We start from the raw sequence: 24,881 nt of genomic DNA, 5'->3' as shown, positions 1-24,881 counted from the left end.
AAGCATTTATTATTTTTCTACAAATCAAATTTGTTTTTACAAATTTACTATTCAACCAGATGTTGGTCGCCGATTATGCTTTGATCGTTTGTTTTAGTATTTTGTTCTCCTCATATATTGGCCTATGAGAGAAACGAAATTTTGATTCTTTTGGCAAATATATAATGCACAATATTGTCTTATTCTTTACGCATATGAATGAAGTTCACAAATTGATATTATCAAATAAAAACGTCTTTCAATGCGCCATAATTATGAATATGTCTACTTCCAAATGCAGTTATTTCTAAAAATGCATGTTGGCAAGAAATTTTGATCAAGAGTTGTTTTTTGCCATAATTCCTAGATTACCATAAAAATTATTTCATCTGCGTCGAACTCAAACAGAAATATTAAAAATAAATAAAAATAAGGATACAATTATCATATTAACTTCATACACTACACAACATAGCAATATCCAAAACGTAAATGTTGTTGAGTCTTCACTGCACAACGTCTCAAAGTAATTCCTGATGTCTTAAGTATTCAGTTATCATAATCTATACAAGCTTTGTTCATCGTTAGCACCTGTACATGTTAGAACTTTTAAATCTATATATTCAATTCCGATAAAACCACAATACTTCGTTTGATTTAAATCATCATAGTTTACCGGCAAAGGACTGAGGAAATATTTTGTCATTTTGTATTACCATTTCGATAAACGACAATTTGTCGTTCACATTATAATGGTACCAGGTAGGTAATACAATGAGTCTTGATCATACTGATATGTTGCTCTTTTCAAAGCCTCTTTTTCCTCTATAACACGCAGCTAGTCGTAGTACTATTAGCTCCCCCTTTGCATTTTATTTCCGTTGCTGTGATTGTTTATCTCTAAATTCACCACTCCGTGTCTAAACCGGAGATTCCAGTATTCCTCCAACAACTAACATGTGATTAGCTGTACTTACAAATTACCCCTGAACAAAACTGAAGATTACTGCCATACCACTTAATACTTTGACAAACTCACGCTTACTAGCAAGACGAACAATTATATATTCACAGGCTTACACACTCATAGCTTATATTACGCGTAATGTCCACAATAAAAGTTGTTTCAGAAGATGCTTGCTAGGTTTAAACACATTGCCTTCCAGATTTGTGGCCTGACAGAATGCTTTGCAACCTCACTTTCTTATCTAAAATTCCTCTTTGTTGGCATCTTCGTTTTCTTCGAGGATAGAATCGACACCAACCTCCTCGTAGTCCTTTTCCAGTGCAGCTAAATCTTCCCTAGCTTCAGCAAATTCACCTTCCTCCATCCCTTCACCAACATACCAGTGGACAAAGGCTCGTTTGGCGTACATCAGGTCGAACTTGTGGTCCAGACGGGCCCAAGCGACAGCGATCGCAGTCGTGTTCGACAACATGCAGACGGCACGCTGAACCTTGGCAAGATCACCACCAGGGACGGCGGTGGGTGGCTGGTAGTTGATACCGACCTTGAAGCCAGTTGGACACCAGTCGACGAATTGGATGTTACGTTTGGTCTTGATGGTTGCGATGGCGGAATTAACATCCTTTGGGACGACATCACCACGGTACAGGAGACAGCAGGCCATGTACTTGCCTTGTCTGGGATCGCACTTTACCATCTGGTTGGAGGGCTCGAAGCAGGCGTTGGTGATCTCAGCAACAGTCAACTGCTCGTGGTACGCCTTCTCGGCAGAGATGACCGGAGCATAGGTGGCCAGAGGGAAATGAATACGGGGATAGGGCACCAAGTTGGTCTGAAATTCTGTCAGATCAACATTGAGGGCGCCATCGAATCGCAGAGAAGCGGTGATGGACGACACAATCTGACCAATCAGTCGGTTGAGGTTAGTGTAGCTTGGACGCTCGATGTCCAGATTCCGGCGACAAATGTCGTAGATGGCTTCGTTGTCGACCATGAATGCGCAGTCGGAATGCTCCAGAGTGGTATGCGTAGTCAGGACAGCGTTGTACGGCTCGACCACAGCAGTCGATATCTGCGGCGCGGGGTAGACGGCAAACTCGAGCTTGGACTTCTTTCCGTAGTCAACGGACAGGCGCTCCATCAGGAGTGAAGTGAAGCCAGAGCCGGTGCCGCCACCAAAGCTGTGGAAGATGAGGAAGCCTTGTAAACCGGTGCATTGATCAGAAAGTTTCCTGATTCGGTCGAGAACAATATCGATTATTTCCTTTCCCACGGTGTAGTGACCTCGGGCGTAGTTGTTGGCTGCATCCTCCTTGCCGTTTATAATCTGCTCAGGGTGGAACAGTTGGCGATAAGCGCCGGTACGGACCTCATCTATAAAGACAAAAAAAAGGGAATAATGATTTCGTACATACAATTATGAAGAAGAAAAATACAAAGAAAATACAATATATTTTCAATTATTATCTTGGGGGTCGGGGCAACATGCAATGATTTATTGAAAAATTATTGCATTTTCTTTTTTTTTTTGTATATGTGGGGGCGGCGACGTAGCCTAGCCCCCGCTGCGTACAGTCATGATTCAGTGGCTAAGCAATGACCTCGTTACTGTGAGCCCCCAGATCAAAACCGTGTCGATATGCTTTATTAGTGCCCTTTTTGAGGCATTATTCCTCATTATTGTCAGTTATGACTTAAGGACGTAGGTCCCCTAATAGATTAGCATAGTAGCATACACATGTTTTAGCAGTCACGCAAAACAAACACTCATAAACTATTATTCAATAAAATCTGAGAATGTATACTATTATCTAGATCTAGTAGGAATAAATCGGGGGAAAAAATATTAACCATTATGACCAACAGTGTATTAGATTAGATTACTTTTTAATAATGTATGAAACTTCAGCTCTTCATGCTTTTCTTTGAAGGGTTGCGATTCCTATTAGCCTCGTAAGACCTACCATTATGGTAGTTTTTTCTTCTTCTTCATTTTCAAATTACATTTAAAAAAAAGAAAGATGTTCAACCCGGTGTGTATATCATAGTGATACTATTAAAGAACTATTCTAGACTGATTTGTTTTTCCAATTTCGTATCAACTAAGAAAATATTAAAGGTGCGTTCATTCAAATGTCAATGAATTATTCATCCATTAACAAGTCATTGCCTGTTACGTACAGTCGTGTATTCGTCATAGGATGAGGCAAGCATAAGCCCCTCCCCCTTTATTGCCCCCCCCAACAAAAAATGTAATAGGTCAACGACAGGCAAAGTTGTCACCGTACAACCCAGGCTCAACCAAAACTCTGACCCATCAATTCTGGATACCCTACTGCAAATTCATTTTACCATTTTGCTTGTAAACAAAAAAAATCGTAACCTTACCAACTACGGTTGGCTCAAGATCGACGAAGACGGCACGGGGCACGTGCTTGCCAGCTCCAGTCTCACTGAAGAAGGTGTTGAAGGAGTCGTCGCCCCCTCCCACAGATTTATCATCTGAGGGCATCTGGCCATCCTTGCCGATCCCGTGCTCCAGGCAGTAGAGCTCCCAGCAAGCATTGCCCATCTGGACTCCGGCTTGGCCGACATGGACTGAGATACATTCACGCTGAGTGAAGAAAAGAAAAGAAAAATTAATTATTATATTTATTCGTTCTTATTCCGCAATTCAAACTAATCAGCATAATTGTGCGAGATCGAATAGACCAGTGGTTTAGCATGTGCCCTCCACTTAAGGCGCGCTGGGGTCATGGAGGGGGTGGGGTGGTCACCATATTTTCGGGAGCCAGTCAGCAATTCTCGCTACCCCAAATAGCGATTCTGCCGAGATCCGGGGAAAATCCTGAAAACGCGCATTGCATTATGGGATAGCTTTTCGACATTACAGCTTCCTGTGCAGGCGGCGCGATAGCGCAAACGTAAAACGCCGTCGCCACACAACGTGTATGCACCGAATATGTCGTCTGCTCGGTCTTGTTTTTTTTTTCGCAAATATTTCAACGTTTATTTGAACATTTCATTCGTTGTTTTTTGCGTCTTTTGACATCAGTGACGATGGTTTTCTTTTGTGAGGCTGCACAGTGCTGGGCTCATGATTCCAAGCGTAAGAACCCTGAAAAATGGGGGTGGATGAAGGCCGTGACTTGGGATGGGACTCTATACCGGAAGTTGTAGTGACGACCCGAGAGAGTGAAAATTACCTCGTCTCGCGAATTTCGAGATTTTCGTACCTATTTAGGGTAGCGAGAATTATTTCGTTTTAATTCAAGAGATCTCCTAAACTAAGTATGGCAATTTTTTTTTAATAACTGTTTTTTGTTGTTGTCAGAAGGAATAGCTTCTCTACCCTTCGGTCCAACAGTGAAGATGCTATTCTGTTGAGACTTTAAACCTATTTTTGGTAGAATTGATGTAATAATATGTATGAATAAATGGAGAAAATGTGGGCATGTGCCCCCAAAAAATATTCTAAAAGTGTACGTATGATATCATTCCACGTACTCGACAAATAAAATAACTACAGAGTATTTGTCAAATGCAATCCTTAGTATACTATAAGTGGCAACAGTCTTCTTTCATTGGTTATTCTGTTTATAAGGTACATTACTTTCAGTGTTTATTTTAGTTCACAGTCATGTATTGTAATTGGCGAATGAAAATTAAATATTTTCAAATAGATAAAACTAAATTCATCGCAAATGAAATGGCAGGTACCATGATAATAACTGGATAATAAATTCTATTTAATTGAAGTAAAATAAAAATGGAGTCAGTGTTTATCGAACCAGGGAGAGATTGCATTTTATAAGAGTTTATCAGCTAAAAAATATAATGGGTCTGATGATTATTTGACCGAAATAATTAGCATTCCCTAGCCACCACCCCATACATATATGACATTAATTTTGATTTGATATTCATTACAAGCAGGGGCCTAGGTCTACAAGGTTTGTCGTGATCATTGGAACATGTTACTATAAAGCGGGAAACCTAAGTGATATGTGTGTGGGCTGAGTATTGCTGTTGTTTTAATCACGAATAAAGTTAAATTTGAATTGGAAATTGCACCATCATTCCTTGAAAGCACATCCGAAATGGCGTAATAACCTAACATGTGTCGTAAAATACTAATAATGCATGCATACAGATCCATGATGCAGGCCATTATTGCTGTTGTTGTTCAGAAGTGAATACATATTGCTCCGTTTAGTCTCATTTCACAACGCCCCCTATCGTCAGAGTCAGCAGCCTAACATGTTAGCCTATGGAATGTTACAACAACAAAAAAATCGTTTAAAATTCATTTTTTATTTAAACGAGAAGCACATCCACCCCGACGTACGTTATCACTAGCTCTTTCATTGGAACCCTCATGTCCCGTTGACTTTTGAAAGTTCACCCACCGTAATTTGATCAAAATAGGTTGCAAGCTCGTCATTGCCTATAATACACATGTGAAACAGTTTGCTCCCTCGCATATAATCCTTCAAAATGTACAAGTAAATATTGTAGAAAATCTGTATTCCGTTAGTATCACCGTGATCGCTGTGCATATTAAACCAATTTGGAAGTGTACAGGTTGATGTTAATATTGCTTCTCTTTGAAATATTTTTTTACGTTGTGAATTTTACATCAGAAGCTCAATTTGATATATTTTACATTGCCAACAACTTAAATGGTAATCCCTATCGCACTTCAAAATGCTCAAGGAGTTACAACATTACAATACTTGGTTAGGAGTTTACGTTTTTGAAATATTAGTACCCGTTTAGAGTGCGAATTCGGTCAAAAAAACACGCGAAATCCAAAAGTTAGGGTGAATTTTGGCTTCCGAAGGAATCCTCGCTTAGGGGTGTGTGCAAAACCTGTGGTCACGCATGCTTATATTATTTCTACACGAGACCCCTGGGCTCTTAGGCCAACGAAACTCGCGTCACATTTTTTCCAGCTCATATAGTATATAGCCATAGGCCTTTATCTTGCTCATTTTAATACAAACATCAAATATTGTACAAGTAACCCACATTACGTGCTATAAATCCAAAAAGAACAGTAATGTGACAAACCTTTTAACCATAATTCACAACATTTTGAATTAGTTCCAAGATATGTCATGATGCACAGCATGCATACACATGACTTACTGAAACATCTTGTGCTGTGTTAAATGGTTGGTTTTAATTTCAAAACAAATTAGAAAATGATCATAACTAAATGACAAGTTGTACTTCTGTTGTGTTTGAGTTGAGACAATTTATTTTATGTCACCCAGCTGAGAAGATCCCGGAGTCCCGGACACAACATTGTCTAAAAAAATACAAGAAAGGGACCGAAACTGTACCGAGGAAGCACAATCTAGTAAACGATGCATGCCTTTTTTATATGCACGAATTATGATTGTGCTGCTGCATGTCGTTGGCCGTAAATATCGCCTCGTAGATGGAGAGAAATGTTCTTTTATCATCTACATGGGCGATGGTCCAAGGCAGGATTGGGGGGGGGGGGGTGTAGGGGGCAAACATTACCGGGCGGCTCACCTTTCCGGGGCAGTGGCGTAATGAGCAAAAATATTTGGAGGGCAGAATACAAATCTGCATCACCACCACTTTTACGTTACATGCACACCCGCGAAAAGTTTTGCAAAGTGGCCGAGTATTATTTTTTTTCTTCTCAAACTCATTTTAAATGTGTATCTACTAAATTGGATCTGGGAGATTTATAGGTTCTCTGTCATTTTTATCATGAATCCTCTTTCTTGCAGAACATTGTAAAATCTGACCTTTCTTGCCCTTTTACAATATTATATGAGTGGTGTCTCACTTCCTGTTTTTTAATACAAAGGTAATTTTAAATTCTTATATTGTATCATTATTTACCTTTAATATGGTCTTACCTTTACTATATATATTTGTTGTCGTATTTGATGTTATACTCTATTTTTTTTTCTCTCATTTTATTAAATATGTAAAGATTTTGCATATCTATTTGTATTTTTACAAAGCAAGGCAACATGAAAGATCAGGTTTTTTTTTTTTTTATCGTAACTTATTTCATATTTTTAGTCTTACTCAGGCGCGGATCCACGGGGGGGGGGGGGGGGGAGGGGGGGGCGCGACGGGCCCGCCCCACCTGGCCTATTTTTTAATTATTATTTTAAAAAAAGATTAAAAAAGGTCTTTTTTATATAATTTGTTGTAGTTAGTGCCCACACTACCCCCCCCCCCCACTCAGCGAAAAAGCGAATTCCCGAGGGCAAAAATGAAGAAAAAGAATAATGCTCACTCCCCCCCCCCCCACTTATTCAGCGGCCGGCTAAGTCGTTGCGAAATTTTCTCTCAAATTTTCTCTCAAAAAGTGGACGAAATTTTGGTCGGCGCGATTTTCAAAGTTTAGGCCCCCCCCCCCTCCTATCGGCAAATCCTGGATCCGCCACTGGTTTTACTTGTTTATCATTGTGCTTTGATGTTTATATGCTTTATTTATTTCAATTTGTTGTCTTTTTCTTCCTACTGTAGTTATATGTATGATTTTGTTTTGAGAATTTGTATATATATGTGTATTTTAATTGAGACAGGGCTTTATGGAAGACCAGTTTTTAATTTGAATGAGATACCCTGTATAAATATGCGAAATAAATAAATAAAAAATAAATAAAAGATCAGGTAGAGTGTAGTGAGCGAAGCGAGTGGAGCATAAATTGGCGTGGGGTCCTGGGGCGGAGCTCAGGGGGTTTTAGGCATTAATTACGGTCAGATAAGCATATTTAGATACCTTATTTGTGACACTGGCAGGTCAATAATTGGCGTGGGGTCCAGGGGGTTGAGCCCCATGAAGCTCAGGGGTTTTAGGCATTTAATTATGGTCAGATGAGCATATTTTGATAACTCATTTCTTTCTCTCTTTCTTTCTTTTTCTCTTTAACATACTTTTTCAAAAAAGTGAGACAATTTAATTCCTGTTTGCTCTCCTTTTCTTTGAATGGAATATAATTTTTATGTGATTCAATTCATGTTTTATTATTTTCTTTTACAAACCATTTTTACTCCTTTATTGCTTATTATTTTTTTTTATCGGGGGCGTTTTTTTTTTCTTCTTTTTTTTTTTTGGGGGGGGGGGGGGAGGGGGGCGCGAAAATGCATTTTACCCCCTGTAAACCCCGCTTCCGGCGCTTATGAACCCAGGCGCGTACGCAGGGGGTGGTTTTGGGGTTAACCCCCCCCCCCCCTCGAGTTTTTTTTATGTGTATGTTTTATGTATGTTTTTTTGGAAAACCCCCCCTTTTTATTTTGACCCCCCCCCCTTGAAAAAAATCCTGCGTACGCCACTGTATGAACCTGTACCCTAACGGAAAAGAACACTTTTTGTGAAGCATTATTCCAGTGCCTTGCATCGATGCCAAATTCTGCAACTTGACATGTCAAACTATTTCAACACGTACCGCGTGTACTTCATGTATTCAAAACAACCATGCGGGGCGAAAAAATACATAAATCTTAAGTTATTTCTGTACCATGCAAAGTCAATCAATATAAATTTAAAAATATAAATATATGTAGGCCTTTCTGTATTTTGAACAAAGGAACTTCAATACAGTATCATTGAGTTTCTTTGATAAATCGATTGGTAATACTTTTCTAAAAAATGTGAATTCAACAGCACGTTAATTTCTATTGGCTACTTTTAACCTGGAATAGGGTCTGTGTACTAGTGGCGTAATGAGCAAAAACTTTTTTTTTTTTGGGGGGGGGGGGGGGGGAGACAAAAAAAATAATCCGCATCACCCCCCCCTCTTACATGCAGGTCCCGCTGAACGTTTTTCAAAGTGGGGTCTAGGGGCAAGCCCTGGCGGGGGTCAAAGGGTGGAGCCCCCGAAGCTCAAGGGGTATGGGCATCAGTGGCGGATCCAGGAAATTCTTACCAGGGGGGGGGGGGGCACAAAATGGCATGGAGGTGAAATATATGTAAAACGATGAAGCGACAGAGCGAGGCTTTAGCGGCGGGGGAGCGGAGCGACCAAGCGGGGGTGGGTCTGACCCCCTCCCAGCATAGGAAGCATTTGCAATTTTAGAACCACATTAGACGCATTTTCAGGCACTTCCTGGAGTAATATGACGTAAAATTGCTTTCTGCTACCCCTCCAAGAGTAGGGATCTTTTGCAATTTGAGAACCACACTTGGCGCATTAATGTCTACCGGCACTTCCTGGAAAAAACGAGGCCTTCTGATTGGTTAAAAGTGATCTGTCACGTCGTGAGACGTTGTAGCTGGCCCGTAGCCAGGGGGGGGGGGGGGCACGTGCCACCCCAAATTTCCAAGATCGGTTGAACTTTTTTAGACCCCTCCCCAGGACGTCGATCAATTACATGAATGTGCCCCCCCCCCCAAAAAAAACAAAAAAAAAACAAAACAAAACAAAACAAAACAAAACAAAACATCAAACTGTGGCTACGGCCCTGCGTTGTAGATGCTTCATTGCTGCACGATGCAAAAAGGCGGTGGTCCGGTATTTTACCTGTAGTACTTGCACAAATTATCTCGAGTGTATAAACTGTGTTGTTATCAGGGGCGTCGCTAGACGCAGTAGCTTCTGGAAAGGAATTGTCTACTAGTGTTACTGTTAGTGGCCACTAAGGCCCATTGTGACTATAAAAAAACATATTTTATTTGGGGGCGCTTGCCCCCCCCCCCCCCATCAGTACGCCGGTGGTTTGTATAATATGGACGGTGTACAGTAATATGCATGCATGACGGCATGAGCGTTCAAATGTGAAGTTGATGCTATTTAAAAACCTTGGACCCGTTTCACAAAGCCTAGTGGCGTGCGCCTGTAATCCAGCTAAAAGTGGAAGTTAAAAACTGATTCAGCCAAGGACGCAGGTTCGAAGCTGAGTCACGTCTTTCGGATGGTGACGCGCGGTCCCCAGACGTAAATAATAATCATATCTGATTGATACACGTCTGTAAAAACCCAATACACACACACAAAGCCTTTTTTCAATGACAAATGACAAAAATCAGTGACAAATCTGTCTCCAAATACTTTCATTAATGAACATGTTTAGATTTTTAGTTTTCTTCTTCTTCCGGTCTTCTCCGCCTGTTTTATTCTCATGTTATATATTGACAGTCTTTTGTAAATTTGATATGTTTGTTTAGCTTTGGATGTTTTTAATGAAATTATTGAATAAACTAAATGTGAACTTTAACTACTATTTTTTAAATCATAATCTTTCATATTCAGAAGAGTCGGAAGCCATCATCGACAATGGCAGAGAAATTCACCGTTGAAGCTGTTCACCAGCAAGAGTGGGAGGAATTTATTGAGAATTTCAAGAACATAGTTGAGCAAGGTAGATTAATAGCCGGAGCAGTCTGGTCGTATCGACCTTTCCAGAGCTTTGCTCATTTACACCTTTGCTTCTGTGACGTTATGGATTCATTGCCCGAGTCTGGTGAGTATTTTTTGTTTCTCTGCCCCTGTCAAAATCTGGAACGAAATTTGTAAATTTATCTGTCATCAGTGTATGTTCATAAGTTGGATATTGATACAATCAGCCACTATCATGGTTATTGTGCCATTAGTAATTAAACCAGTGATAATGGTCTCAGTATTGTAATTGAAGATCTATATTTTCTGATGATTTTTTTTTTAGTACTCAAAAATGTATTGATGTTTTGAAAATATTGCCATGTTTTACCATGTTTTGTGATGAAAGTTAGTAGCAGTAGAAATAATCTTGTTTTACAGTGTTTGATAATAAATACATTTCTAAATTCTTTTGTCACTTCAAAATCATGCATGCACACACTATGTGCACCATCTCCACTCTCCATAAGGAGCATTTCTTTCAATGTGGTCACCGTAAGGGCATATTGCACATTTCATTACAATGGCTTTGTGCATCCTACCTGGTGCTCCATTTCATAAAACTTATTATCAATAACTAGGTACAATATAGTTGTACTAAACCAATGAAATCCTCGCATAATAATTATGATTGGCTATGAGCAAATTTTGTCATAATTAATTATATATGTGTGGCATTTTTCATTGATAACAATCTAATCAAGGTAACGGAAAGTTGAAACATGTATATGAGAAAACATTAACAGGGACCCTTTTCACAAAGCTTGTCATCAGTGACAAATGACAGTTTTTGTTCAGTATAAGCTACTGAAATCTTTGCTTCTGATTGGTTATCAGCAGATTTGTCACTGATTTTTGTCATTTTTCATTGAAAAAAGTCTTTGAGAAACGGGTCCCAGGAGTCTTCCCATGTTATGTTGTTCTTATAAACAAGTAATGGAACGAAATTGAGATCGACTTTTTTTCTTCTTCATGATAGGTAAGCAGTCCATCTTGCGAGGTTTTCCTGATCTTGCTGGTAAGCTTGCGCGTCAAGGCAAACTATCATCGGAGTCAAAGCAAGAGCAAACAAGTGCCGGTCTATTTTCATTAACTGATGAACAGTACAACGAGATCCAGAAGAAGAATGACATATACCGCAAGAAGTTCTCTTTCCCGTTTGTGTTATGTGGGAGAGAGAATAAGATTGCTACTATTTTTCAAGGGCTGCAAACTCGTATGCAGAATTCAAGGGAACTAGAGCTTCAGAAAGGCGTAGAGGAAGTGAAAAAGATTAGCTACCATAGGCTCCTATTTCTAATTCAGGAGAAAGCTTTTTTACCAAATCCAACCTAAATTATGAGGTCCGTAGAAGCCCATGCATCATCATAAAATAAGGGAAACGAAAAGAATGGAGGAAAGTATTCTACTACAGGAATTACAGTATAGTGAAAAACTCTCCAAATATTTTTATAATCTTATGAAACAAAGGAGTGTAGAAAAGAAAATTATTCAACTTATTGATAAAAATGATAAAATATTGAATACGGAAGAGGAAATTAGAAACAAGTTTGAAATATTTTACGAAGACCTTTATTGATTACGAGAGGTATCAGATTTTCAAGATATATTGCACGACCTGGAAGAAATAGATCATAAAATTCCAGATGAAAAAGTAGAAGTGTTGGGTAGAAAAATTTCTTTATAGAAATTTGCAAAATTGTTTGTGGGTTTACTGCAGAGTTTTTCCAGTTTTATAAAAGGATATAGGGATTTATTTCATGAGGGGTTTGAACGCAGCATAAGATTGTGGAAGATTTTCACATTTTCAAAATTTGGAAATTATAACTTCACCACTTAAAGGTATCAAAGCTCGCAATCTACTTAAATACTGGCGCCCTATATCTTTGCTCAATTTCCAATACAATTCTTTCTCGTTGCATTGCAAACAGAATAAAACCACTGTTAGACGAAAACATACATACAGATCTAAAAGGCTTCTTGTTCGGTAAATACATTGGAGAGAATATCAGAATAGTTACGACATACTTTCTTATGCATATTATAAAAAACTTCCTGGGATATTACTTTTTATTGGCATTGAAAAGGCGTTCGATTGTGTTTCACGTGATTTTTTATGGAATGTAGTACAATTCTTGGATCAAATCATTATATTCAAATTCTGCTTCAAATGTGTTATAGTTAACGGTTGTTTAATATCGCGTTTTAATATTAAAAGGGGTTGCTGACAAGGAGATCCGCTTTCATATTCGTTTTTATTATGCGCAGAGATTTAAGGCACGTTAGTCAGAAATGGGTGGTCCCCCTTCTTTTCTGACAAAACATGGGAGGGGGGGGGGGACATTTGATATGATGCCCCCCCTAGGAAAAATCATGGGGGAGTCGTGTCTCCTTCTCCCCCCTGATTGACACCCTTATAGTCGATGTGGATGATAAGGTGAGAGAAGTGTGCTGAAATAAAATGGGACTCGATTGTGGAGACATTATATTGTTACAGTCAGAATTTTGAATAGTATATGTTGTTTTATGGGGAGCCAATGTTGTTGTGGGCGTTTACATTGATTGTACCCACCACAAAGGCTCAAAGGCTGGAACAAAGTAATTATTGTTTATTTCAACACGTTCTCTATATGAACATAGATTAAAAAAAAAAAAAAAAAAAAAAAGAAGCAAGAACTCTGTATTAGGACGTGAATTTTATTGTTGCTAAATTTCATCAAGATGTGCAACGAAGTGACAGAGTAACAAGTAAATATTTTCTCAGTAAAAACTAAAATATCTACATGTGATTTCTTCAGCTGCCCCCTCTCTTTTCCCTCCATCCATACCCCTCACACTTTACCCATCTGTGTGTGCGTGTGTGCGTTTCTCTCTTTCCCTCTTTCCCTTCATCTCTCTCTCTCTCTCTCTCTCTTTCCCTCTCTCCCTCTCTCTTTTTTTAAAGAAAAGGCATTATTTCCCCATTGTCCGCGGGTTCTGTTAATACGACCACAATTACGTACAAGTCCAGTATACCTACTGTATATACTTGGCCTACAATATTCTCTGACCCCCACCCGAAACCCCGAATTTGATCAAACACTTGCAGTCAGCTCACATTACCGGTTGTCATGGGAATCGTCTACTTTGAGTAAAAATGTACATTTAAGGTTGCATTATTCTTTTTTTAAAGAAATAATCTCCCCTCTCTTTCTCCGTCTCCCCTGCTCCCGCCAAAACAGTGTGCGTGTGGCTCATAAAATGGTTGGGATTAAAACTGCGGACAAGAAAAGGACTTGCCGTTAGCTGGTAAGGGTTTTTGGTTGTCGTCGTCCGTGTGTAATAACTAGGGACTTTTAGATTTGCACGTCGACATAGTGGACTGCTACGTGTGACGTCCTTTTAAGGCATTGTGACCTCCTTATAAGGCACTGCCAGTGCCTTAAAAGGACGTCACACGTAGCAGTCCACTATGTTGACGTGCAAATCTAAAAGTCCCTATTGTGTACCAGGTAGTTAGGACGGCTATTCATGTAACGCTCCACCTTTTGACAGGATATAATCTCCTCAAATTTTATATCACTTTCAATTCATAAAAATAATGCAACATGCCCTTTGATTTCAAAATTCTAGGTTTAATATATGTCTTCGTAAAAATGCATTTAATATATTTGTGGAGTTACCCGTTTAGTTTACAAGGGGCTAATGATTGCTATGATAACATACTACATATCGGTGTCTGCATGTATTGAGGTAATAACTCTTCAATACTTAAGCTATTAATATGATGTTCTTTACCTTATACTGTATTATAGTTTCCTAGAGAAAGAAGGAAAAGAACAGAAGAATCCGATATTTTAAAGCGATAACAGAAATTCGAATATAATAAATCTATATATTATACAGTCATGGTATACATATTGTCTTTTTTTGTTAGGCCTAATCGCGATAGTGTTGGAATAAATTTTGTTATTAAATGCACATTACTTGCCTCGAAATGATGTAAAAAAGCATTCAACATGACATACATACAGCAAATCATTCATCAACTATTATTAATAACCATTGTCGCAGATACCTCTCCTATTATTATAATCATTATAATATTCACCTATGACACGTTTCTGCTTTTTTCCACTTGGTTATATATAATGCTGAGATCGTTCATAGACGCCACACCCCATCTATCCCTCTCCGATTATCTTATCATACCTAAGCACTTATAATAATATACAAAACTTTTCGCAATATCAGGAGGGGGGGGGGGTATCCTCTCGTAAGTTGAGTCTGAATAAAACAAGACAAAGTGGTACTCATATTTTCTACACAATCTGTGTATCACATTATTTCATTGATAACGCTTGTATCAGTAAAAATCGAAATGTGAATACGATACATTTCCGCAACCGATACATAGACGCTCGCCATTCTTTCTAAAAATGTTGACCGAGTATGACTAGAATACATTCTAGAATTGTTTGATTTAGAGTGATTATTGAAGGTCCATCCCAGTAATCAGCGTTATGCAAGCCTCACGGCGCAACCATATTGACCCAAACTAATTTCCCTCGCGTCTTGTCTGTCTGAAATGAGCCCGGCGATGATGTGCAGGTCAGTGTTTCGTGACTGTCTTAGGGCGCGTTCATGCTTGATTTTAAAGGCAGAATGAGCGATTTGTAACGCTCATCGTAAACGCTCATCGTAATCGCAGTTCCACGGTGTACTGTTCAAGCTTACTTCTCTGGCTCATCGAGGCAATTCTCCGTGTGTGGCCTTAATTGGTCTTCCATTCGCAAACCTTCACTGTGCATGCTACGTAGACCCACTAGAGGTCAGTGCGTTGACCCCATTTAAACGCGTTTACAAATTGTAAACGCATCTTTTTGTGAGTTTACGATCGGCGATCGTGATCGCCGGTTTTCGGTGATTCTACAAAAGTAAGCATGGACGCAACCGTGTTTTAAACTAAACGCGTAACAGATGCCTGATTCTGGCCAGAAAAAGTTAAGCATGAACACGCCCTTATACCAGCAAAGGGTAGTCTACCATTACAACCACTTCTCGTGAAATACCTTATTCAAATAGAATTACTAAGATACAGTGTTCCTCCATTCATTCGTTTTGCGTCTAAATATCACATAATTACCAACAGATTTTTAGTATTTGTAAGACCAATATTCAGGAGTTCCTGGAAGCTTTTAAGACATATCTTAATCATCATTTAGACGTGATGCACCACCCCCCCCCCCCACAAAAAAAAGCAGGGTAGCGTACTATACAGACATTTTACCTGTAAGGAAACACAACTAGGGGTGAAAAGCATGGTGGGTACAAACACGGAACAAAGGACTCTGAGCATGCTCACTAGTCTTATCTGTGTTTTGCAAGAAAATATTAATGTGAAGTGCTGAAAATAATCTACGTGTACCTTTTAATCCCTCGGCGATTTAAGTTCTTACTCCAATTCTGAATTAATATTCATGGTTTTTTGCAAATAGACAAACGCGTCATTTTCAGCAATTAGAGGCTTGTCTCTTCTTTCATTGATATTCACTTTTGGTATGATATTTAAAATTAAAGTGGATTTTCTGATTAGTTTCCATTCGTGATATGAATGGAACAATCGTAAATGGAACATGACTCTGAATGGTTTCAATTAGAGCTTTGGCGTCGAAGGCGATGTCTAGTATTGGCTAGAGTCATAATACCACGGGGTAATGAGATTTCATTTTTGTTCAATGATTTAAGAATCGGATGTATTTCAAATGTTTGTTTACTTGAGTCCACCTGCGTTAATATACATTTTACAGGAATAAACCCAAAACAAAATGAGGAAAAGGGTAGGGGCGATAACAATAGGTTAACTCTGATTTTTTTCACTTTTGTCTTCTTCATTGGTTTACCTTATTGATTAGAGTTAGTAATTTCTAAAGCGTGACAAATACTATGATTGATACATTATTAAAGAAAAGTCGTATTACATCGTTGAACGTATACAAATCATAGAGAAGAATTGTCACCTGGCTTTGATAAAATCCTTTGCAAAGCCTGTTGGCTTGTCAATTACCGTTCATAGCACTTTATTTTGTTGCTTAAAGATTGAACATTTTCTAGTGGGCATCTTTAGCATCGTGGGCAACTTAGAATTGTGAGTATATCTTGCTATTAACCAATATAAATAGAAGCACTTTGGGTGGCTTTCCAAAATGGATATAGAGTGGTGAAGTGTGACGTCATCAAAAATCTAATTTTAGAATTTCTCAATTTTTCTTCATTTTTCGAAAGAGCATAAAAAATAATGTCCAAATGATGAAAGCCAATTGAATATGTTAAGTATTGTCTGAGATATGACCATCTGAATAAATATACTCCCCATAGGAGCTCAGTGTTATATGCTCTGGCTCCTAACCACTAGGAGCCAGAGCATATAACACTGAGTTCCCATAGGACATATATTCAGATGGTCAAAATCTCAGCCAATACTTAACATATTCAATTGGTTTTCGACATTTGGACATTATTTTTGATGCTCTTTCGGAAAATGAAGAAAAAATTGAGAAATTCTAAAAATAGATTTTTATGACGTCACAGCTTCGGTACTCTATAGGGTTCGGAAAGGTCAGGAGATTGAAATAATAGAAATGCAGTAATGTCTATAGCTGAATTACGTTACAGTAACGTCTGGACGGAGCACAGACTACATGACTTGTATAGAGAGGGATGATGACGAAGCGCACTGTTAACCCATGCCTTCTCCATCTCAATCTCGGTCGTATTTCATCACGGGATGCGATCCGGCAGATGAGTCACCTGCTATTCATAATGAGATGCCGCAACATCCAGAAGATGCGGATCGGAGGAGAGGATTTGGTGTATAGCACTGACATTTCTCTCTTTTTGCTTTCTCCCCACTTTTCTCTATGTCTCTTTCTATCACTCTCTTTCTCCATTTATGTTCCCTTTCTCTTTCAATCTTTACCCCCTCCCCCTCTCTCTCTCTCTCTCTCTCTCTCTCTCTCTCTCTCTCTCGTTATCCCCTTCTATCGTTCACACTTCCTCTTCCCCCTCTCCCCTCTCTATCTCACTCCATCCATATTTAGCATACACTACTAACAGCATATGACTTCCTACTCACAGTGGATTCCAAATACTAGTAAAAGTCTATACTAGCTAAAAGAACGGATACCCCGACATCGACGAATTGCTGAAATTATATACATTCATGTTTATGTTGCAATTACACATATACATGCATCTTACAATATTCATTGAATTTCGTTTGTCATAGCGACCTGTTTGATTATGAAGCTAAAGGTGTAATACATAGTAATTCTGTTTCGTGCCAGCATTATCATTATATTTCCATACCATGTATTCCTTGCATTAGTCTTCTTGAAAATAAATAAATATATCTATGTTTTGCCTACAATCCTAAAATCGTGCCTACGTACATCAAAGCGTGCATTTTATCTTAATTTTATTTGTTTTATAATTATGTGAAACTCCCTCCTTAAAGTTAGTGTGCCCCCCCCCCCTCTCTCTCTCTCCCCCTCTCTCTCTCTCTCTCTCTCTCTCTTTCTCTTTATATCTGTCTTTCTCTCCCTCTCTCTCTCTCTCTCTCTCTCCCACTACCTCATCCTTTTACATAATTTTTGCTGAACCCAGCCTGCTGATGGCTGATGCGTTTAAAAATGTTGATTTTCCACCAGATGCCGAGAAAATTCATACGTCCACGGGATTTGATCTCTTGAATGAGACATCATTATGTTATGAGATGCAGTGTAATGTTCTAAAATCGTGGGACTGCAGCTATATTGGCGCGAATGACATTTGCCTTCGAAGTGTCAATGACTTTGTGCCTTTTAATACAACTCATTCCCGTTGTTGAAAATTGGAAGAAGGGATAGTTTTTTGTGTTATTTCTGTCAGGGGCTTCCTGAAGCCTTGATTCATATATGTTGTAAATACACAGTGGTTACTTCAATATGGAAAAAGCTTGCAGATTATATTGATAATATGACGAAGGAGACAACATTGTACTTTGAGTTCGCTCATACATTTGGTATTGATATCGGTGGCAGGCATGGTGTATTTATTGTTTTGTTTTTTATTCCTGTGCTTCAAACTTTACATTATTCGCTGTAAATCTTTAGAGGTAGAATTTACATTTCCAGGATTTCCTTTCTTTTGTAAAAATAAAACAGAAAATTGAACATAAAATAGCAGAAGAATGGTAAATTGGGCTCCCATACTATATAGGAAATGGTCACTTTCTTTCATGTAGAATTTTGGTCACCTGGCATTTAACAAATTGTATACTTCATATTGTCAATTATGTTATTCTATTGATAATATTACTGCATTTCAGGGGAGCCTCTCCTTGACGAGTCAAGTCTCAGTTTTCTTACATGATACCTTGTTGCATTTCAGCGTGAGCCTTACTGATAGAGCATGTGGAGTGAGGCGATATCTTTGTGTTGTGCTGTTTTGTGTTGTGTTGTCAGGTGTTGTACCGTGTTCTGTATAGGCCTACATCCATTTACTTTAATGATATGATATTATTGTAAATATGTTATTCGTTGTGTTTTATTTTCAATTTATAAATACAGCATTAAAAAAAAAAAAATCATTCCCGTTGTTGTCGTTGTTGTTTCTATCTTGTTTGTATGTGCTTCAGCACTTTTTTTTTACATCATAAATATCTATCACTATTATTACTATATTTTTAATTTTCTATTATAATCATCATCATCATCATCATTACCATTATCATTATTATTATTGTCATTATATTTATTACTATTCATATCTTTATCATAATGATTACTAGGAGAACATTGCATACTTTCGGGATACAATTTGACAGATTTTCATACCGTCGAAAAACTTATAAAATTGTGTTGGAACATGCAATAACCAACTTGACCCCTTTTTTCTTTTCTTGTTTTTTTTAGGGGGTATGGGGCGGTTGGTTGGGACACTACATTTTGCATGGATAGCACCTAAAAAAGCCGAATGCGGCCACATTATGCATGAACGATTGGATATGACCACAATCATGCAAACAAAGACTTTGATGATGACACTGGAGGGGGGGGGGGTCGGGCTCATAATGGTGTCGCCACCAATCTCAACCGAGCTGAACGGTTACGGTTTGAAGTGCAAGCATTAGTACATTGTCCCAGCAGTTGGCTATAATGTTTGCCTAACATGTCTAGACTCTACCATGGCCACTATTGAGGCATATCATTATCAATGTGAACGTTTTAGAACCTGTGCTCCATACACTTTTTGTTAATTATAATAATTCTTTGAGTCCACTTTTCAAAATTTGATTTAGTTTATTGATTATGATCATTATTTTCAAACCTATAGTCCTGCATAATAATATCCACGCGCGTTAATATAAAACATTGATACAATTTTCTAACGGTAGTAGGCCTACATGCACAGAAAATGTAAGAAATTCAGTTAAGCATGCACTGAGTATACACACTTGATGTGAATCAGATTTAGGAAGGATGCAATGTTGACCTATCATGTTTATAATTTATCATTAATAATCAACTTTCCCTCACTAGTCAATTTTCATGATCTTATCTGCATCAATGCGAATGTTTTAGACCATATTATGCTACATAATTATACATAATATATTTTATTTGATAAATTAATATTTTCCCTTTCAATTTTTCTTTCTCAATAAGAAACTAAAACAAGTCAATATACAATGGTGCTGTTGACTCCGTTCGTGGGGGGGGGGGGGGGTACTCAAGGCATGATTCCAAGATAAATGTACGGTATTTTGAATTTCCCTTTGACCGAGCGGGATGCACTGCTAAATGATAAATTAGTAATGAGTTTGGTGGCCGTGTCACTTTCTTTACATCCCCTCTCTCTCTGCCATTTTTTTTTGTTTTGTTGGGGGGGGGGGGGGGCACATCTCCATGCCTCTGTATACCTCAACCCTTTTACTAATTTTCATAAGATATAAACCCAAATACAGCAACACAAAAACTACGTATATCCATAATCTATATAGAAATTGATAGAAATTGATAAGAATCAAGTTAAACATGAATATCATTAGAAAGCTAAGAAGGGTTGTTATAAAGACAAGACAAAAATAATGTAATTAAGACGAGTCCCAATAGGCTTATCATGATGACTAGAATTAACTTCCAAAACATGAAGGCGGAATTCGCACAAAATTAATGTTATTTATCGATATTATTATTAAAAATTCATAATACTTTTTTTTAGACTTGCGGATATTATAGTGCACAATAGTATAGCATAATTTGACCAAATCCCTTTTCCCTAATTCTCAACAATTAAACATGATTACAAACAAAAGTGTCCAAATCATCATGGCCATCAGTCTTTATGAATTCAAACAACATTCTTATGTAGTCTAAAGCAAAGCTAGGCTATATTTGCCATGGACCATAATACAATTTCACCCTGCTAATCATTGTTTTTGACGAATAATAAATTAGCAGGTTGAAATTACCATTGTAATATACAAACGGTAATTTGATTCCAAATAAGAATAATCTACAAAATGTATTCAGAGCTAGATGCACACGTACATTGATGATTATGATGACTGTCATTGTGTGTGCAACAGAAATAATTTTTTTTCATCACCTCAGTATTTCCTACATTTTGTCAAAACTATGTCGAATATCCTTTACATCTCCATTGAATATACATGCATGAAGTGCAAATTGTAGGATAATGCTTGAAATGCCAAGCAGGTCAAGATGTTACAACGGGTTAACAAAAGCAGACCGTCGGAATTATATGCAACACTATACCGAGCTATGATGATGTATGTACGAGTAAAATATCGAAATGATCGAGAGAACCATACTTAAAGGAGCAAGATTCTGCAAGCGCACACTTATAGTTATTCTTAGAAAGTATACGGCGAAGGTCATTTTATTGCGAGCCGCCGATCGAGGTCGCGCTCATAATAATTAGGGCGCTCTTCTCGCAAGATGCAATCACGACCAAAATGACTTGATCAACATCCAGGACGAGTATCTTAAATCTTAAATCACATTTTATTAGATTTCTTACCATGGTTGATTGCTTGGATATGCTTCTGACGACTGAAGGATGGTCGATGTCAACTGCAGTCTCGATAGCATTTGCGAAGCAGTAGTCGTAAGGTGTGGCTCAGTGCATTAACATCAGATGAAGAGAGAGAGAGAGAGAGAGAGAGAGAGAGAGAGAGAGAGAGAGAGAGAGAGACGAAGAGGGGAGAGAAAGAAAGAAAGAGAGGGGGAGGGATGCATTCGATTCGACGGACGGACTTTCGCCGGACCCGAGGAGCAACGCCATGCATAGCGGTAGACACCTGCAAATTCGGAATCGAATAGAGCGAAGGCATTTGCTTGATTTATGCAGCGGAGAAGTCATCTCATTCACGATTTCGATTTAGCGCCATCTCGCGACTAGGCATTTTTTTTTCTTTACTCGAATCACCTTTCATTCAAAGGTTGTGTGTTTTTGTTGGTGTTTGTTTTTTGCCGAATGAAATTTGGTATTTTTTTTTCCCGACCAAAGCTAAATTTCTTTATTTAAAGCCGGCTTTATTGTGTTCGTTTTCTGTTCTTGGTATGTTTTTTTCTTCTTCTCTCCTTCATAATGTGTGGTGGCTGATTGATTATAGGTGACGGGGATGGCGATTATTATGATGATGGTGGTGAAACTGATGATGATGATGATGATGATGATGATGATGATGATGTTGATGATGATGGTAATCATAATTGAAATGGATAGTAACGGGTTGATGATGATGATGTCATGATGATGATGGTGATGATGATGATGATGATGATAATGATGATGATGATGATGGTGGTAAGGATGATGGTGATGGTGATAATGGTGATGATAATAGTATGATGATGATGATGGCGGTGATGATGAAATGCAGTTATGATCTTGACATTACATTTTTGTTCCGTTTTTTAAAAGTTGTATTTGTTTGTTTGTTTTAAATTCTTTTTTTTCCTTCTCCTTCTATCAAAATAATGACAATTTTAAAGTCATTGAAAATGGGGAGAAACAAAATATGAAGGTATAGAGTACACACTTGGTCTAATTAGTGACGACAATATTGTCAAATTTTCGGGAAATGGCAGGTAAAACAAAGAACCCTTTTTGGAAAGAAATGTTCATGGCTTATAGTACACTCTTGTCCACACATTGTGATAACATTTCCTGCCAACTCTTATGGGATAATGATTACATTAAAATAGGCAATAGCCCAATATATATAGTTTTTAAAAAATGTGTAAGAGGGGAGTTTGTTTTGTCAATGATATTTTAGAGACAATTATTGTGATTTTTTTTGTTGCTCTCTCTGGAAGATTTCCAAGATACGTATAATATAATAAAATAAATGTTCTTTTTTATCGTGGATTATGCGATGCAATTAGAGAAGGGTTTTAGCAACTGTACTTTTTTGATAGGTTGCCACAGCCTCTTTTACCAGATGCATTGGTTATGAAACGTATGAAAGGATGTTCACATAATCTATACAGTTATACATCTGGTATGTGATTGTACGCATGTTAAACATATTTGGGATATGTTGGAACACTGGATATAATATTATCCCGGAATATTATACAGGAACCGGAAATAGAATAATATTTTCATCACACGATAAATTATTTGGTTTAAGAAGTTCAAATATTATTATGCATTGAATTGCGACAGATGGTGCATACGTGCACAAAAAACAACATTGCCCGACTTTGTTAATATTAGAGTTCCGATTATAAATTATTTTAAAAATGAAAAGTATATTGCAGATTCGAATTGTAGAAATAATAAGTTCACAAGAAAATGGTTTCAATGCAAGAACTTCTTTATAAAAAATATTTTAAAAATCTGAATTTTTTTATTTTTTTATTTTATTTTATTTTTTATTAAAACAAATCATTAGCAGTGGTCACAACAAAGTAGTTAATGTATATACCCCAATAATCAAAGGATAATATGTCTCTTTTATATTGTTTCTTCCATTTTTGTTGTTCATGAATATCAGAAATCCATTATTGCAAATATGTATGTCTTCCTTAACTCGACAGTTCAACAAATATTTGTATCTTGAGTCGTCAATTTTCAATATTCATGTTTTAAATATGAATTACCTTGATTGTTAATTTGTTGCAAATGAAAATCAATAAAATCCCTGTGGAGAGAAAAAGTATGAAAAAATGATATATTATCAAACATGATAAATAATACACAATTATAATGACGGAGAAACATCGTGACAAGCTATCGAGCAATCATCATACTGTGTGATTCCATAGCATTGCCTATTTTTCAGTTTCCATTTTTAATGTAGGGCTAGAGCCTTTTGTGTTAATAGAAAATGAGGTTGAAAGAATGGGGAAATAAAAAGAAATGAAAAAGAAATGTAGAAGCAAGGACATTTATGAGAAAAGATAGGCCTAGATAGGGAAAAAACAAGACGGAACGAAGGCAAAAAAAAAAGAGAACAAAAAGAGACAATTATGATCTGCCAAATGGCGACTCTCTCGGCATCTTCGTGATAATGCTTTCATGGTAATGAGCTCACTTGTGGATCCAGGGGGTACCGCTGGCACATGCCCCCTCTCGTGCCCGTTATAGTGTCGAAAATGAAGAAGAAAAGAACCAATGACTTTTTTTTTTTGGGGGGGGGGGTTAATTATTACCGAAATGTCGGTGATTATGTTTTTGATCACTCCTAATTCGTATCAAGTACGGCCCAGTAACTCCACGACTGCGAGGACTATATGACTATATGACTAAATTCACAATGCCCTTAACTGGGAATCGTTACACGACAGGAGAAATCAGCATTTGCTAACTTATATGTTTAAATCACTTAATGAGATGACCCCTGTTTACATTTCAGACCTTTTTAGTATCTCTGTGCACGAATACCACTTACGCTTTGGTGGAAGACTATATACGCCTAAGCCTAATACTGGATTTTTGAAAAGAACTTTTAAGTATAGAGGAGCTATTGCTTATGATAATCTCCCTGTAATTGTAAGAAATGCCTCAACTCTGAATAGTTTTAAGCGCGAATTAACGTTGTTCTACTCACATGCCCAGTCACCCAGACCTTGATAATAAATTGACCTATTCCAGACTCGGGAGGGGGGGGGGTGGACTTTCGTAGTCCTTTCACACAACTACCATTTTGTAGAGTTTAAGCATTTATAACTGTGTATTGTACCTTTTCTTATATACCCTTTAATTTAGTAAATAATTGTACATCATATTTTATATTTATGTATATGATTCCTGGACCCATGGAAGACCAGCAGTGTCGTGCCTGGCACAGCTGAATATGGGCTATCCAGCCGTTTTATTTACACTATGTATATACTTGTATTATATGTTTGTTTTTAAAACGGAAAATAAATACTATACTATGTATTAAGGATACGTCTGATCCTGGAACAAAATCATAAGGCCAACAATGATTAAAAATACTGAAAATAAAATCATATTGCAGCGAAATAATGAATAATCAGGGGTGTCTATGAAACATTTTGAAT

The 24,881-nt window shown here is 37.7% G+C and overlaps 1 protein-coding gene across 1 annotated transcript; it reads right to left on the bottom strand.

Annotated features, from left to right (window-relative positions):
• Nucleotides 1-819: 819 nt before the first annotated feature.
• Nucleotides 820-21,516, bottom strand: LOC582621 (tubulin alpha-2/alpha-4 chain). The gene is made up of 3 exons (XM_782565.5): nucleotides 21,385-21,516; nucleotides 3,335-3,560; nucleotides 820-2,320 (listed from the first exon to the last, which is right to left on the bottom strand). The coding sequence occupies exons 1-3, from the start codon at nucleotides 21,385-21,387 to the stop codon at nucleotides 1,188-1,190; spliced, it is 1,362 nt and encodes a 453-aa protein (XP_787658.3). The 5' UTR covers nucleotides 21,388-21,516; the 3' UTR covers nucleotides 820-1,187.
• Between the last annotated feature and the right edge of the window lie 3,365 nt (nucleotides 21,517-24,881).

Source organism: Strongylocentrotus purpuratus, unplaced genomic scaffold (assembly GCF_000002235.5).
Source record: "Strongylocentrotus purpuratus isolate Spur 01 unplaced genomic scaffold, Spur_5.0 spur5_scaffold_21, whole genome shotgun sequence".
NCBI lineage: Eukaryota > Metazoa > Echinodermata > Echinoidea > Camarodonta > Strongylocentrotidae > Strongylocentrotus > Strongylocentrotus purpuratus.
Note: the sequence above shows the minus strand (reverse complement) of the source record. Positions and strands in the feature narration are given on the sequence as shown.